Source organism: Balaenoptera acutorostrata, chromosome 11 (genome assembly GCF_949987535.1).
Source record: "Balaenoptera acutorostrata chromosome 11, mBalAcu1.1, whole genome shotgun sequence".
Taxonomy (NCBI): Eukaryota; Metazoa; Chordata; class Mammalia; order Artiodactyla; family Balaenopteridae; genus Balaenoptera; species Balaenoptera acutorostrata.
Genome location: NC_080074.1, coordinates 88,578,896 through 88,592,521, shown reverse-complemented (window position 1 = coordinate 88,592,521; position 13,626 = coordinate 88,578,896). Strand labels below are relative to the sequence as shown.

Sequence of the window (13,626 nt, the reverse complement as noted above, 5' to 3'; positions counted from 1 at the left end):
TTTAAGAAATTAGTCCAATGCAATAATACCTCCAAAACAAATGCATCTTTTTTCCCATGTGAAAGGTCCAATTCTGTAACTTCATCAGAGCTTTCTGATTGAGATCTCAAAAGTCTTGAGCGTTGTCTAGGTTCTGGAATGGGTGATCCTATAATCTCTTCAGATATCTCCTAAAAGAAATATAATTGCTTTATATCATATGACTGTCTTTTTCTGTTTTGGGGTTTTTTTGTAAACTGCAGTCGTTTTTTTTTTTTATTGAGGTACAACTGACATGTAACATATTAGTTTCAGGTGTTCAACATAATGATTTGATATTTGTATGCTTCAGTCTGGTTTTACATTTTTATATTAACAGAAAACTACCGGGGGGAAGGGGAGTATGTAAAATGTATTCATAGTCCATATTTAATTATAACCTTTATGACTAATTAACCTTTTATAGAGTACATAGCTATTTCCTTTAATTGATAATAGCAACCTTCATACACTAATCCAGAAACTGTCACAGACACAGCAAGGCAACACTGACATCTAGTGTACAAAGAGGACACTACAATTAGTAGGGAATTGGCGGTCCTTCCAGCTCAGAAGGTATTTTCTACTCAGCATTTAAAAGTCCTAATAACCTATAAAGAATTAAAGATTTATGTACCCAAATAAGATTCTAATCTTTTATATCTTATGCAGTGGTAACTTTTCAAAGCCTCACATAGTAAAGTGAGGAATATGATACATGTATCTATGTATGTGTATATTTATATAATACACATATTATACATGTATTTGCTATGCAACTTATTTAGTTAAATAAACTTTGATAGTTACAATAATGATCTTTTTGAGGTCAGTATAGGCTACAATCTTATATGGGTTAGTAAGCTTTTACCCATTTTTTAGCCAAAGATCACAGCTAATCAGAGGTTCTGAATATCTGCTGGCCACAAGGAATATCAAGAGAATGTGGGTATGTAAGCACAAATGTAAAAGGCACAGCCTGTTGTTGGTGTAACAGAACTATCTTTAAAAAAAAAAAAGATTATTTTAAAAAAAGGTTTTTCAAAAATGTTTTCAATGTTCATTGTTAGGGCATACCTTGCATAAAACTGCAACCACAGTTTCGTAACACAGCTACCTCTGCAGCACCTTCGCATCCATTTATCTTACTTACACTCCCCATTAACCTGCCCTAGATAAATCTGACAGGGTACCTATTACAGTGACTACAAAATGAGAAAGAAAAGACTCTGTATTCTTGAACATTTCTACCACAGATAAGCAATCTTTCTTCTTACTAAAAAAGAACATTTTAAGCCATTTCTTTAGTCATTCAACAAGTATTTATCAGGTGGCTACTACCAGGAGGAACTGGTCTAGCCATTAGGAATACAGCCCTGATGGAGCTTCATTCTATTGGGAGTATCAAGTAATAGACAAAAATCAAAAACATATATCACACACAAAGACACACAGAGATAAGAGAAACAGAAAACAATAAAACACAGAAGGAGGATAGGAAGTACCAAAAATTGACAGGAGAGTTAATTTTTTAAATAGGGTGGTCAAAGTCAGCCTCCCTAAAAAATAAGACATTTGAGCATGGATGTAAAGGGAGGTGAAAGAATGAGCAATGAGGAGAGCAAATCTAGACAGTGGCAGAAAAATCTTTAAGAGAACCTAAAAATATACTAAAATCTAAATAGCAACTTATATATTCACAGTGGAGATTTATTTCACTTACCGGAGGATTGATTTCATATAATTCTTTATTCTTAGCAATCGTGTCATTTATCTTCTTCTGCATATGAGATATATGCTGCTCGTACGAGCCATCATTAGGAGTCTTCCCAGCAATCTGAATACCACCAGGCGTTGGTAAAGCTGCTAAATACACACCTGTGGCTGACTGGTAAAAATAATGGGGAAATAATCAGAAAAAAATATCTAAAGAATAATAGTCCTTAAGTTTTCATATTCAGGAATGTGGTCCTTGCCCTGGAGGAAAAAGATAATTAGCACCAGTGCTTGCATAGGACATATGTGGAAGGGCACAAAAAATCAGAACTGCTAACAGGGGTTGGTTACTTCCAGCAAGAACTGTGGGTAGGTCGGGGACAGCAGTGAAAGGATGATTTACTTTTCACTGCATACCCAACTGGACTTTAAAGTTTTTTGTTATGATTGTAAAAAACTGCACTGAAAAAAACAGCTTATAAAAATATGATTGAAAGTTGTTAAAAAGTAAATTTTTCATGAATGAGTAGTTTACATTTAAAGTGGCAAAAGTAAAAGGGAAACATGAAAAGCAAGTAAAGAAACTGAGTTCAGAAAGGATAGGAAACTTAAGATCACACTGTCAATAAATGTGGGGAAGAGACTTGAATCTGTTTCTGACTCCGAATACCAAGAACTTTCCACTATACCATTCTGCCTCCATAATCACCAAGAGAGAAAACTTGATACAGACTTATTTTAAATATTTAATTAAATAACTACTAAATTGTGACTTTGTAACAGTACTACATGCCATTAGTACTGAAAAACTATTAGGGGAAATACAAAACAAGATAAAACACACACACACACACACACCTATGTGCATTTATGTTTAAATATGCTTCTGTAAGTAAAGCAAAGCAAAAAAAAAAATGTATAAAAGTACAAACATCAAATTGTTAACATCAAAGGAGTGGAATGGAGAAAAGAGAAGACAATTCTTTTAACTCTGGATATTTGCATATTTTGAATTGTTAGATTTGTTGTTGTTGTTACTGTTATTACACAATTGCCAATTTTGTAAAAGTCTTTCCTAGAAAGGGTATAGTACTCTATGATGAAGTCTGGGCAGCAGATGAAATTGATCCCCAGAAGCTCTTTCTCCTGGGTTGTTCATGTGTCCATGACTGCACTCACCACCCAGTCTCATGGTCAAGCTCAGAACACCTTCTGCGCCATAGTGCCCCATCTCTAACACTTTAACTGCATTCACTAATGAGGCAACAGCCCAGAATGGCTGAGAACACAAACTCCGGAACTAGACAGGCCTGGGTTTGAAACTGAGTTCCGGTACCTACAACCATATCACTTTGGACAAGTCTCCACCTATCACAGCATCCGTGTCCTCGTCTTCTAAAGTGAAGATAATATTACATTCTTTCTGGAGCAGCCCAGTGCCGGACACCCAGGAGGCACTCGTCGGGGATTAGCTATCATGGAGGCAACTCTTGGGACCTTGAGATTTAACTGCACAGGCTAAAACAGCACAAAGATCAAAAGCTCAAACAGTTATAATGAGTGTCACTAGTGATCAGGAAGAAAAGATTAGTAAGAATCAGAAAAGGCAGTATTTGAGGCAGGCACTGAAGAATTATACCAGGGTCACAAACTAGTTTCCTGGGGCTCAACCATCAAGTGTTTGCTACAATTGGCACGATGTTCTTTAAACTTCTGAATCTAAACCAAGCTCTTAGTTCCGAAGACACCCACCGATAACTACAGTTCTGTATTCAGCCTGACTACACATTTATGTTATGCCCTCGCTAAGCCTGTGAGTTTTTAGATGGGTGAATTATAACGAACACTCTTTTCCCCAAGTTAATCTAAATATCAAGTATTTTAATATGAATCAGATTACCTTTATTAATCACTACAAATTCCTCTTGTTAAAAAAGTGAGATTTCCTAATTAATCATCAACACACAATTATCCCCTACATACAGAAATTTGCATATTTGCTTTCATAGAAAGAACAGATGAAGCAGGAAACAATTTAGCATTTTATCTACAAATGCATACTGAGAAAAAGAAAACAAATTCCATAAATTTCTTTTATTTATTTATTTATTTATTTATTTAGGCTGCACTGGGTCTTCGTTGTGGCATGCTGACTTCTTAGTTGTGACATGTGGGATCTAGTTCCCCAACCAGGGATCAAACCTGGGCCCCGTGCATTGGGAGTGCAGAGTCTTACCCACTGACGCACCACGGAAGTCCCCCATAAATTTCTTAAAATTAAATTTCTATGCATGTCTCAGAAAGATGACAGAGAATTCCAATTTGAAAAGTACTGGTGACATAGACAAAAATTCTGGCTGGCAAAGTGTGGAGAATATGAGAGAATTTCCATAAATATTTTGCAGGTATCTAGTTCTCTGGGTCTCAGGCTACTTAAAAAGGCAGTTCTCACTTTCCCCACTGGTAACTTTCTAGTCGGAACTTATTTTCTAATAAGCCAAGGTGAACATGAAGCTGAGATAAAGAGCTTTTCACTGCCTCACAATTTATTAGCACTTCAGAAACACACGTATTTTATTGCACATTGCACTGCTGAGCACTGGTGCACATTCTCTCATGTATTGATTTTCTCCATTAAAACTAAAGATTCTTTTAGCACAGTGGTCCTCCCCGCTCAGGAGTGATTTTGTCCCCCAAAGGACATCTGGTAACGTCTGGGGACAGTTTTGGTTGTCACACTGTGGGGAAGCTGTTAGCATCCAGTGGACAGAGGCCAGGAATGCTGCTAAACATCCTACAATGAACAAGACAGCTCCATATAACGGAGTTATCCAGCCCCAAATGTCAGCAGTGCCAAGAAGGAGAAACCCTGTTTTAGCAACGTACAAACAATAATAAAGTTCAGAACAGTGGTGGCCAACTTACAAAACAAGCTATACATGGCAATTCTTAGAAATCTGACCATAGGAATTATGATCAGAATACAAAAATATAATAATAGTATAAATATAAATAAATTTATATAACAGTTTATTAATTTAATTTCAAATAATAATCTTATAAATATAAAAACATCTGAAAGCCTATCACTAGATTTTTTTTTACTTCTTATAATATCCCTAAAGCCTTAAAAGCCTTAATGCCAGATCTTTAGATAAGTCTTTTTAGAAGACTCTTTGAATCACATAAAACAATCTACAACTACAGGAATCACAAAACAAAACCAAAACATCGAAACTCACCGCTAAGCCCATCAACATATTTTCACCCACTGAGATCTGAATTCTCAGTCCAAATAAAGCGTTCATTCCTTTGAGTTTTAGTTTATTCATTAGCTGAGTATGCACTTCATATTCCATAAATGGCAACAGATTACTGATAGCTGTGGCATTTGCTTCTGCTTGTGCCTTCTTTTTTAAGCGACACAACCTGTTAAGGAAAATAATTTAGTCAGTGGAGAGTGTTCTTGGTACAATCTTAAGAAATGTCCAATTTTTTTTAAGTTTCTAAAAGTGTGCCTGATAAAACATTTAATTGTTTCAAACGGACTCCTTAAGTTTTATCAATAATCTTTTCTGCCATTTTTTTCACTGTACATACTTTTGCTAAAAGTCCTATTTGAATAAAAAGGAAAAAAATCTCAAAATCTCTACAAATGAAATAAATACTGATGAAAATCACTAGAGAATAATAATAATTTTGCATCTTAGGTTTCATAACTCCCTGTGATCATATAATAGGTGGATAGCAAAGGAAAAAACTTAATTTACTCATTAAAAGAATACAAAGCCTACTTGAGTATACACCATGTGCCAGGCACTGTTCTAGGTGGTGAGCACTGATCAATGAATAAAACACAAAGGCACTGATCAATGAATAAAACACCAAGTCCCTGTTCATGCTTATATTCCAGTGGGGGCAGAGGGGAGGGGAGTAGGAATAAACAAAGAAACAAGGCAACCACAGATAATGCTTAAGAATCCAGTCTGTGCAGAAAATAAACCAGGTGAAGAAAAGTGAGAATAACTCGACATAAGGCCTCACAGCAGAGATGACACCTGAACTGGGATCTTAAAAGCATGATGGAATTGGGAGCGCTGGAAAAAGACAATGACAGAATGGAGCTGGCATATTAGAAGAACCAAAAGGAGACCACTGTAGGTCAAATGAAGTGAGCAAGCGTGAGGGCAGCACAGATGAGGGTGCAGTTAAGCATGGGCATGAGCATGTTAGGGGCTTCGGGTCATGGTGAGGAGTTTGATTTTATTCTGCCAGCAATGGGAACCCCCACATAGGTTTTACGTAGTAACACGATCCAAAGTATATTTTAGGACATCGTTTATACTGCTACACAGAGAATGGAGTAAAGATAAGAGAACTGATGCGGGGATGGCAGACAAGAGGCTTAAATTTAGGTAAGAGACAATGAGAGCTTGGACTAAAAAAGGTAGCTGTGAAGATGAAGGAAAGATCCCCAAACTGGCAAGCCAGGCTATTTAGGCCAATAGTTCCCAAACTCTGCCTTGCATCAGAACCATCTGGAGGGCTTGTTAAAAAACAATTACCATCCCCAGAGTTTCCGATTCAACAGGTCTGGCACATGACCTGAGAATTTGCATTTCTATACGGTCCCCCAAAGATGGTGATGCTATTGGTCTAGGTACCACACTCTGAGAACTGCTGATGAAGACTAATCCCCTCTTACCTAAAACAGAAAAAAAAAAACTGAATAAACTATATCTTTAAAAATCTTCCTAAAAGCATCACAGGACCAGGGCAAGGAGCAATGCAGGGTACAAACATAAGGAGGTAGCATAAGGAAATTCTTTTGTGGTGGTGGGACAGTTCTCTATCTTGACTGCGGTGGTGGTTTTCACAAATCTATTTGTGGGATAAAACTGCATAGACCTATACATATATACACAAATGAATGCAAGTTTAAAAAAGTGTAAAACTGAATAAGGTCTGTAGCATAGTTAACAGTATTATAACAATGTCAATTTCCTAGTTGATACTATACTACAGCTGTATGAGATGTCACCAATGGGGGAAGCTAGTTGAAGGGTACACAGGACTCTATACAATTTTTGCAACTTTCTGCGAGTCAAAGCAAGTAAAACACAATGAACAATAACCAGCAGAAACAACAGGAAAAAAAAGATATTAAAATCATCAGTTACAGAATCAATCACAGACTATAGTATATGATATATTTGAAAAAGAACAAAATAAAACTTCTGGGAATAAAAATAGATTATCAAAAATTTTTAAACCCAATTATTAGGTGTAATAGCATATTAAAGACAGCTGAAGAGAAAATTAAAGAATTGAAAGAGAAATAAGAAAATATCCAAAATATAACATAAAGAAACAAAAAGATTAAAAAACATAAGACAAGAAAATAACAGACATAGAGGAGGCAGTGAGAAAGTCTAACATACTTTTAATTGGAGTATCAAGAAGAGAGAACAGATGAAACACAGAACTAACCTAAGATTTTTTTTTAAGTTCATGAAAGACACCAATCTACAGATCCAAGAAGCCCAAGGTATAACAATTAGGATAAAGAGAACTCCATACCTAACACTTCATAGGGAAACTGCAGAAAACCAAAGATAAATAAAATAGCTCACACACAGCCTGAGGGGAATAAATAGACAAAGTTCAAAGGAACAACATTTAGTCTAATAGGTTATTTCTCAACAGTCGCAATGAAAGCCAGAAGGCAGTGGAAGGGTATCTTCAGTGTGCTTAAAGAAAATAACTGCCAGCCCAAAATATCTTTTAAAGATAAAATAGACTCATTTTCAGACAAGTAAAAATAGACAGTTCACCACCAGCAGATCCACCAAAAAAAAATACTCAAGGAGATAACTCAAGCAAAAGAAAAACAATCCTAAATGGAAGGTCTAAGATGCAACAGGGAATGAAAGCAAAAGTAAATGGATTAGAAACATACTTTAGAAGAAGATGTAACATGCCTTTGTAATAACTTTGATATGGGGAGGTAGAATACCATATCTGGAAGAAAGAACTGGATAGAGCAAGTATCACTTATTAAAACAGAAAAGACCAATATGAAAGAAATGGAGAAAATCAGCAGTTCAATTTGGAACAAGTATGAGATGCCTAAGGAAATGATGTGTAAAGCAGACAGGAAAGTATATGGGTCTGAAACTCAGAAGAAAGTTCTGGACTAGAGCTATAAATTTGGGAGTCCTAGACTTACAGACAGCATACAGACTTATAGGAGTTGATGAGTTCAACTAGGGAGAAAGCTTTGAAAAGGGGTCCAAACTCACGGCTCTCAAGGAACAAGAAATGAGGAGGAATCAACAAGTAGACTGAAGACTATACATAAAGGCAGGAAAAAGGAGGAGGTGTGGCATTGTGAAGTCAAAAGTTTCAAGAAGGAGAAAATGATCAAGTGTGTGATTATTGCTGAGATGTTAAGTAAAATGAGGACAGAAATGCTCAATGGATTTGGTAGCCTGGCAGTTGTTGGTGACCTAGATAGCTGCAGCTGTTTCCTGTGTGCCAACCACAATTTAGCATTTCCTATTCCAGTACACTTTAAAAGGAACTCTTAACAGCTAACTGAAGTTGTAAAGGAAACACCACATAGCACTGTTCTTAAGAAGACGGAAAAGTCAATTTCCACAATGTATTAGATATTTAATGTCATTAAGGCATACTGAGTCACACCCCCAGCATGCAACAGGTTAATTAATAATCCTCATAATAATACACATTTGTACAGAATTTCAATGTTTAAAACTGCTTTTGCATATAAACTTATCTGAGTTTCATAAAGAGGATATTTTTCCTCCATATTTTCCATACAGTAAAGTAAGAGGTTCAGATAGAATTGCCAAGCCTGCCCAGGATCACACAGGTAGGAAGGAGCAGATATTTGAAAATACGTCTATTTGACTCCATACCCTGTACTCCTCCAAGGACCCCAAATACCGTCTTCACAAACATACCTTGCTTGAATGAGACAACCTTTTCCAATAACTGCTGCATCCATTGGGAGGTCTATAGTTGTAAAGAGAACATCGGGAACTTTTTGTTTCCTGCAGTTATAGCAATATGTGAGATGAGCTGGAAATGGCATATTCAGTTCATCATATGGTATATGGCAAAATCCACAGCCTGCAGGCAAATTTTCTTCTAGCCTGTTAAGAATACATTAAGGAAAAAAAAAGGTATTCTTGAAAATTCTATGCATTTTTTCAAAAACATATATTACATATCCAGTACTAGTATACAAACTACACCACAACTTCGACCATAGTAAGTACCACTATGACTGATAAGAAATGACCAGGAAATCAGAACCATGCACTGTGCTATGAAAGAAGAGGCTTATACAAGTAGAGTCATTTTGCATCAATTCTTATGTCTGATGACTTATCACCTGACAAAAACCACTATCATTCCAATGGTTTTTCCTTTGGGATACAACATAAAAACAAATGGCTAGACAATAAGCATGACATTTTTCTACTGTGTGACAAAGATAACACAAATAAAATCACAAAATAATTCCTAAGAAAAAAAACTTTTTAACCAATCTAACAATCTGAAAAAAATCTATGGGTAAAAACAAATCTATTTAAGAGGAAAAAATGTAAGTTAAAGCTAGGCATACTCTAAAGTTTCTAATTTATGATGTCTGTTTTAGCATTTCTGCAAAACCAAAACACCTGTGTTTCAGAAATGAATATCCATCATACATAAAGCACAAATGAACAACCCACAACCTCCCCATTCATTGTAAAATGTCTGTTGTACTGTGCTGTTTATGAAATCATGTTAGAATGATTAAGTATTTATTCAGTCATTAAATATGAGGAAATGAGGAGAACAGGAAGGGAAACAGAGGGAAGCTCCATGGAGAAATCCCAGCTTTCACACAGCCACCTCTTCTATGGCTCTGGTAAGATGTGGGTTCTCAAATCCTTTTCATCTAAAGCAACCCTTTAAAAGTTGAAATTTGGCAGGTAGACACATTAAAAAGGGAAAAGAAAACTCATACAACACCTACCAGGAGTCAGGCTTTCTGTAGATTCTTTGTATACATTATTTCACTGAATTTTCACAATAACCCTCTAAATCAAATTAAGTTTCTCCCAGATATTATTCTTTTATTGTTGAGATGGCATTCTCGCCTATTAGAAGTAACAGGGGAATCAGACAGATCTGGGCAGAGCTGTGTGGCGCTGAGCAAGTCATTTAACCTCTCAGAGCCTCCTCTATAAAACTGCAACAACAATATCTACCTAGAAAGGGTCTTTTTTGTTTTTTTGAAGATTAAGTAAGAAAACTATAGCTAAATACTCACCCCCTGTAATATAACACCCAACAGAGGGCAACAAAAACTAGTTCCACTTGGCCTGAAACCAAGCTGAGATACTAAGTAACTTGCTCAGTCACACTAAGTACTAAGTAGCAGACCTCAGATTTTTATGCCAGTTTGTTTGAATCCAAAGCCCATGTGTTAAAAGGGGACACAGAAAGATGAAAACTGGGGCAATTTTTAACTAAACACCTCACAGAAATTTGAACATAAGTGGTGTAACATCATAAGGCATAAAAAATAAAAGTGCTAAAATTTATGAAAGCATTTGAAATATGAAATGTACAAAAGGCATTATCTTTGAATACTCATACCCTAGGGAATTTTTTTCTTCCTTCTACTCTCCTACATTTTTCAAATTTTCTCTAGTAAGCACTAATAATTGCATAGCAGAAAGAAAAAGACATTTTCCTCTTTTACAAATAGGGATGGTATCTGTTGCATCAGACTGCCGTTCAAGAGAGCTCACTGTGTCCATCCAAGCCACAATACCGAAACAACCAAGCCGGATGGGAAAGGTTGTTTGTTTAATTAGGCTTCTATCTAGTGAAGAATGGAATCTATTGCCACAGGTGAGAACTATACGACAGCACTGGGACAACTCAATGGCAAAGTCAGTTTTCTCAAAGGAATATTCCAATTGCTCAATATACTTCAAAATGTTCCACCTCCACTTTCCTATTTACCATGACTTTTAATGCTCAGAAATATATCATGGTCAAAATTCATTTTTAATACTGACAAAAGAAGAAACTGACCAAGGTCTTCTGTGTGCCTACCAGAGCTAGCATATCTTTCTTTGCTATACAGAGACTTGCAAATTTATACTAAATTTGATCACATACAGAATTTTTTTTGCTTTCTTCCTTAATATACACTAATATATTAATACTGGGGGAAAATAAATATGCATAGTGTAGGGCAAGGTGTATTTAAAATTTATATTATTTGGGAAAACTCTGGTACCAAACTAATAGTTTTTTGTATATATATTTGATAACTTCATCGTTTTATGGAAAATACTTATGACATTTATGGAAGCTAACAGATTAAAGGGACCAATAATCAAATAAAACAAAAAGTAATCTCATTTTACCTAATGCTTTCATTTTTACTTTCTCTTTCACACATATTAAAGTTATATTTCATGAAGCTTTTATAACATAATTGAAGCTTTTATACGTAATTTTCCGACAACATAGTGTTTTGATTGTTTCGTAAATTAAGAATTTTATGAAACTTGTTTCATGACCTTTTCCTGTTTTGGAGGTAAGAGAAAGGAAAAGGAAAGGAAGAGAAAACTCAAATAAAATAAATTATTTCTACACTGTAGCAAACAAAAAAATGTATACTTGAAATCCTTCGATTGGTAATCATATGTGTCATTTATCAAGATATTAGGAATAATGATGTGTCATACAGTGCAGAACCCAACACTTCTTTGTTGCTATGGATTAAGTAAAAATCAGTAAAGTGCCTGGTCCTGATTTCAAAACTGCACGCCTGTAACCCACCCTCATAGAGAAGGACTAGCCCAGCTCTGAGGAAGAAAGTCAACCTCCCCCTTCTCTGCCCTTAAGGAAAGTAAGCCAGGCTGTCATGACAACCTCTGTTCCAAACAGCCCTCCACGGTGCCATCCTGCAGAAATCTAGGGTTCAGTACAGCTGCTGTGCCGGATGCAGACAAAATACAGACCTCTTCACTACAAAAGAAAAAACATAAACAAGTTAACATTTTCAGGGAATCTAACTTTGGAAAATGTTAAACATCAAAGTGGTTACAAGGGTGACAATTTAAACTTAAAGTGAGACTCTACTAAATATTAATATCACAGGATTACCTCCTAAACCTAGAATAGAAAACAGAAGTAATGTTGTTAAAACGGAAAGGATAAGAATTCTTTCTTATTTAAAAATTGTAAAAGATAAAGCATAATATTAATGAGAATTGATTCATTTTATTTGTTTTTTGTTTGTTTTTTATTTTTTTATTTTTTCATGGAAAGGCATTTTATTTTAAATAGAGCAGTGTGACTCCTTTAAAATATGGTAAAGCTGATAAAGAATAAAGCTGGAATGCTTCAAAATAAAGGTAGTAATAAACTATATTGCTGAATCCAGTAATAACCCATCAAACTGTATTAAAATACCCTTTTAAGTGTATACTGAATTTTATTAAAATTATTCTAAAAGCACAACTGTGTAAATATCTATATTGTTATAGTTTAATTCAAACTTAATAATAAAAAGATATCTGAAACAAATAAAATACAAAATAAACTAAACAGAGCTTATGCTACATCATTATATGTATGATAAAAACTGATTTTCAAAAGAATTCTTTGAAACTCTTTGATTACATACCACCCAGCTTGAAAAAAAATTAAACAATCAACATAATTATTGAATGAGATCACCCAAAGCTAATGAGAAAAGTAGCAGCCTAGGGACGAAATGCTGGAAACAAAGAGTAAATGGACCAGAAGAAAGGATATAAAAGAAATGGTCCCTTGATCTGCAAGAGGCCAGGCTTAACAATGTTTAAGTGGGCACTGAGAACGTCAGAAAAAGTAACGGGGAGCCACAGAAGGCGCCAAACCAAGGAGCTACAAGAGCAGGCGTGCATTTCAAGGTATGCGTTTCAGGGAACTGAATCCAATAATAGTAAGTAGGATGGGTTAGAAGAGAAAAAACTAGTAAAGACAGGATTTAAAGACAAAGATATTTTGAGGTCTAGAGGGAAAAGAGAAGTTTGTACCAGGTGAACAGAAACTTCTAATAATTCACTGAACTCATTTCTATAGGCTCCTGCAACTGTGATTTATCTCCAGCCACTGATCTACACCTCTGGCCTTCTCCACATGCTAGTCTTTTCGCCTTGAAGACCCTCCCTATGCCTTTTCTCTTCATTGATATAACTCATGCTCATCTCCCAAGATTCAGTTCAAGCTTCAGTTACTTCATTAACACTTTCTTCCAATCCTACTTCTAACCTCCAGCCTTCTGAGATCCAAAAGCATCCTAGGATGTCTCTATCATAAAATATATTATACTTGTCATAATTCTCCAGGAGAATGTGAATCTGGTGGCAAGAACTATGTCTTTTAAAACCATATCCCTAAGACCGGAGAGTGCATGACACGAAATCCATGAATAAGCAAGACTACCTACTGGGGAGTAAGGCAGGATAAGCATAACAAAGTTAGTAGTTTAACAAAAGTAGAACAGCTACTATGGGAATACAGCCGTTCAAGGGTATAATATGTGGTCTGCAAAGGAAAAGAAAGGGTCCTCAGAAGATGATAACATCCTCATTTACTACAGTCTAATCATTTTTTCTCCAACAAAAATGATCACCACCACCACAAGAGAGTTATCCATGTAATAGCTAGCAGTAAGAATTATCCAACACAAGGTGGAAAAATAAGACAGCAGAAGGTCAAACAGTTTCTAGATGATATCCACTACAAACTTCTGAATGAGTGGAAAGTAGGGTTCAAGGATGGCAGATAGCAAGTAAAGTCAGAACC

General features: G+C 35.6%; 1 protein-coding gene across 13 annotated transcripts in view; it reads right to left on the bottom strand.

The window, feature by feature from the left end:
• Positions 1 to 13,626, bottom strand: part of C2CD5 (C2 calcium dependent domain containing 5) — an 82,295-nt gene that overhangs the window by 21,692 nt on the left and 46,977 nt on the right. For all 13 annotated transcript variants that reach the window (XR_009009683.1, XM_057556175.1, XM_057556176.1 and 10 more), the window contains 5 exons: positions 11,704 to 11,799; positions 8,721 to 8,912; positions 4,977 to 5,163; positions 1,742 to 1,906; positions 30 to 170 (listed from right to left, as the gene is read on the bottom strand). Coding sequence is in view for 12 of the 13 variants with exons in the window: in XM_057556175.1 (XP_057412158.1) it covers positions 30 to 170; positions 1,742 to 1,906; positions 4,977 to 5,163; positions 8,721 to 8,912; positions 11,704 to 11,799 (781 nt within the window). In the remaining variant the exon portion in view is untranslated. The remainder of the gene's footprint in view (positions 1 to 29; positions 171 to 1,741; positions 1,907 to 4,976; positions 5,164 to 8,720; positions 8,913 to 11,703; positions 11,800 to 13,626) is intronic.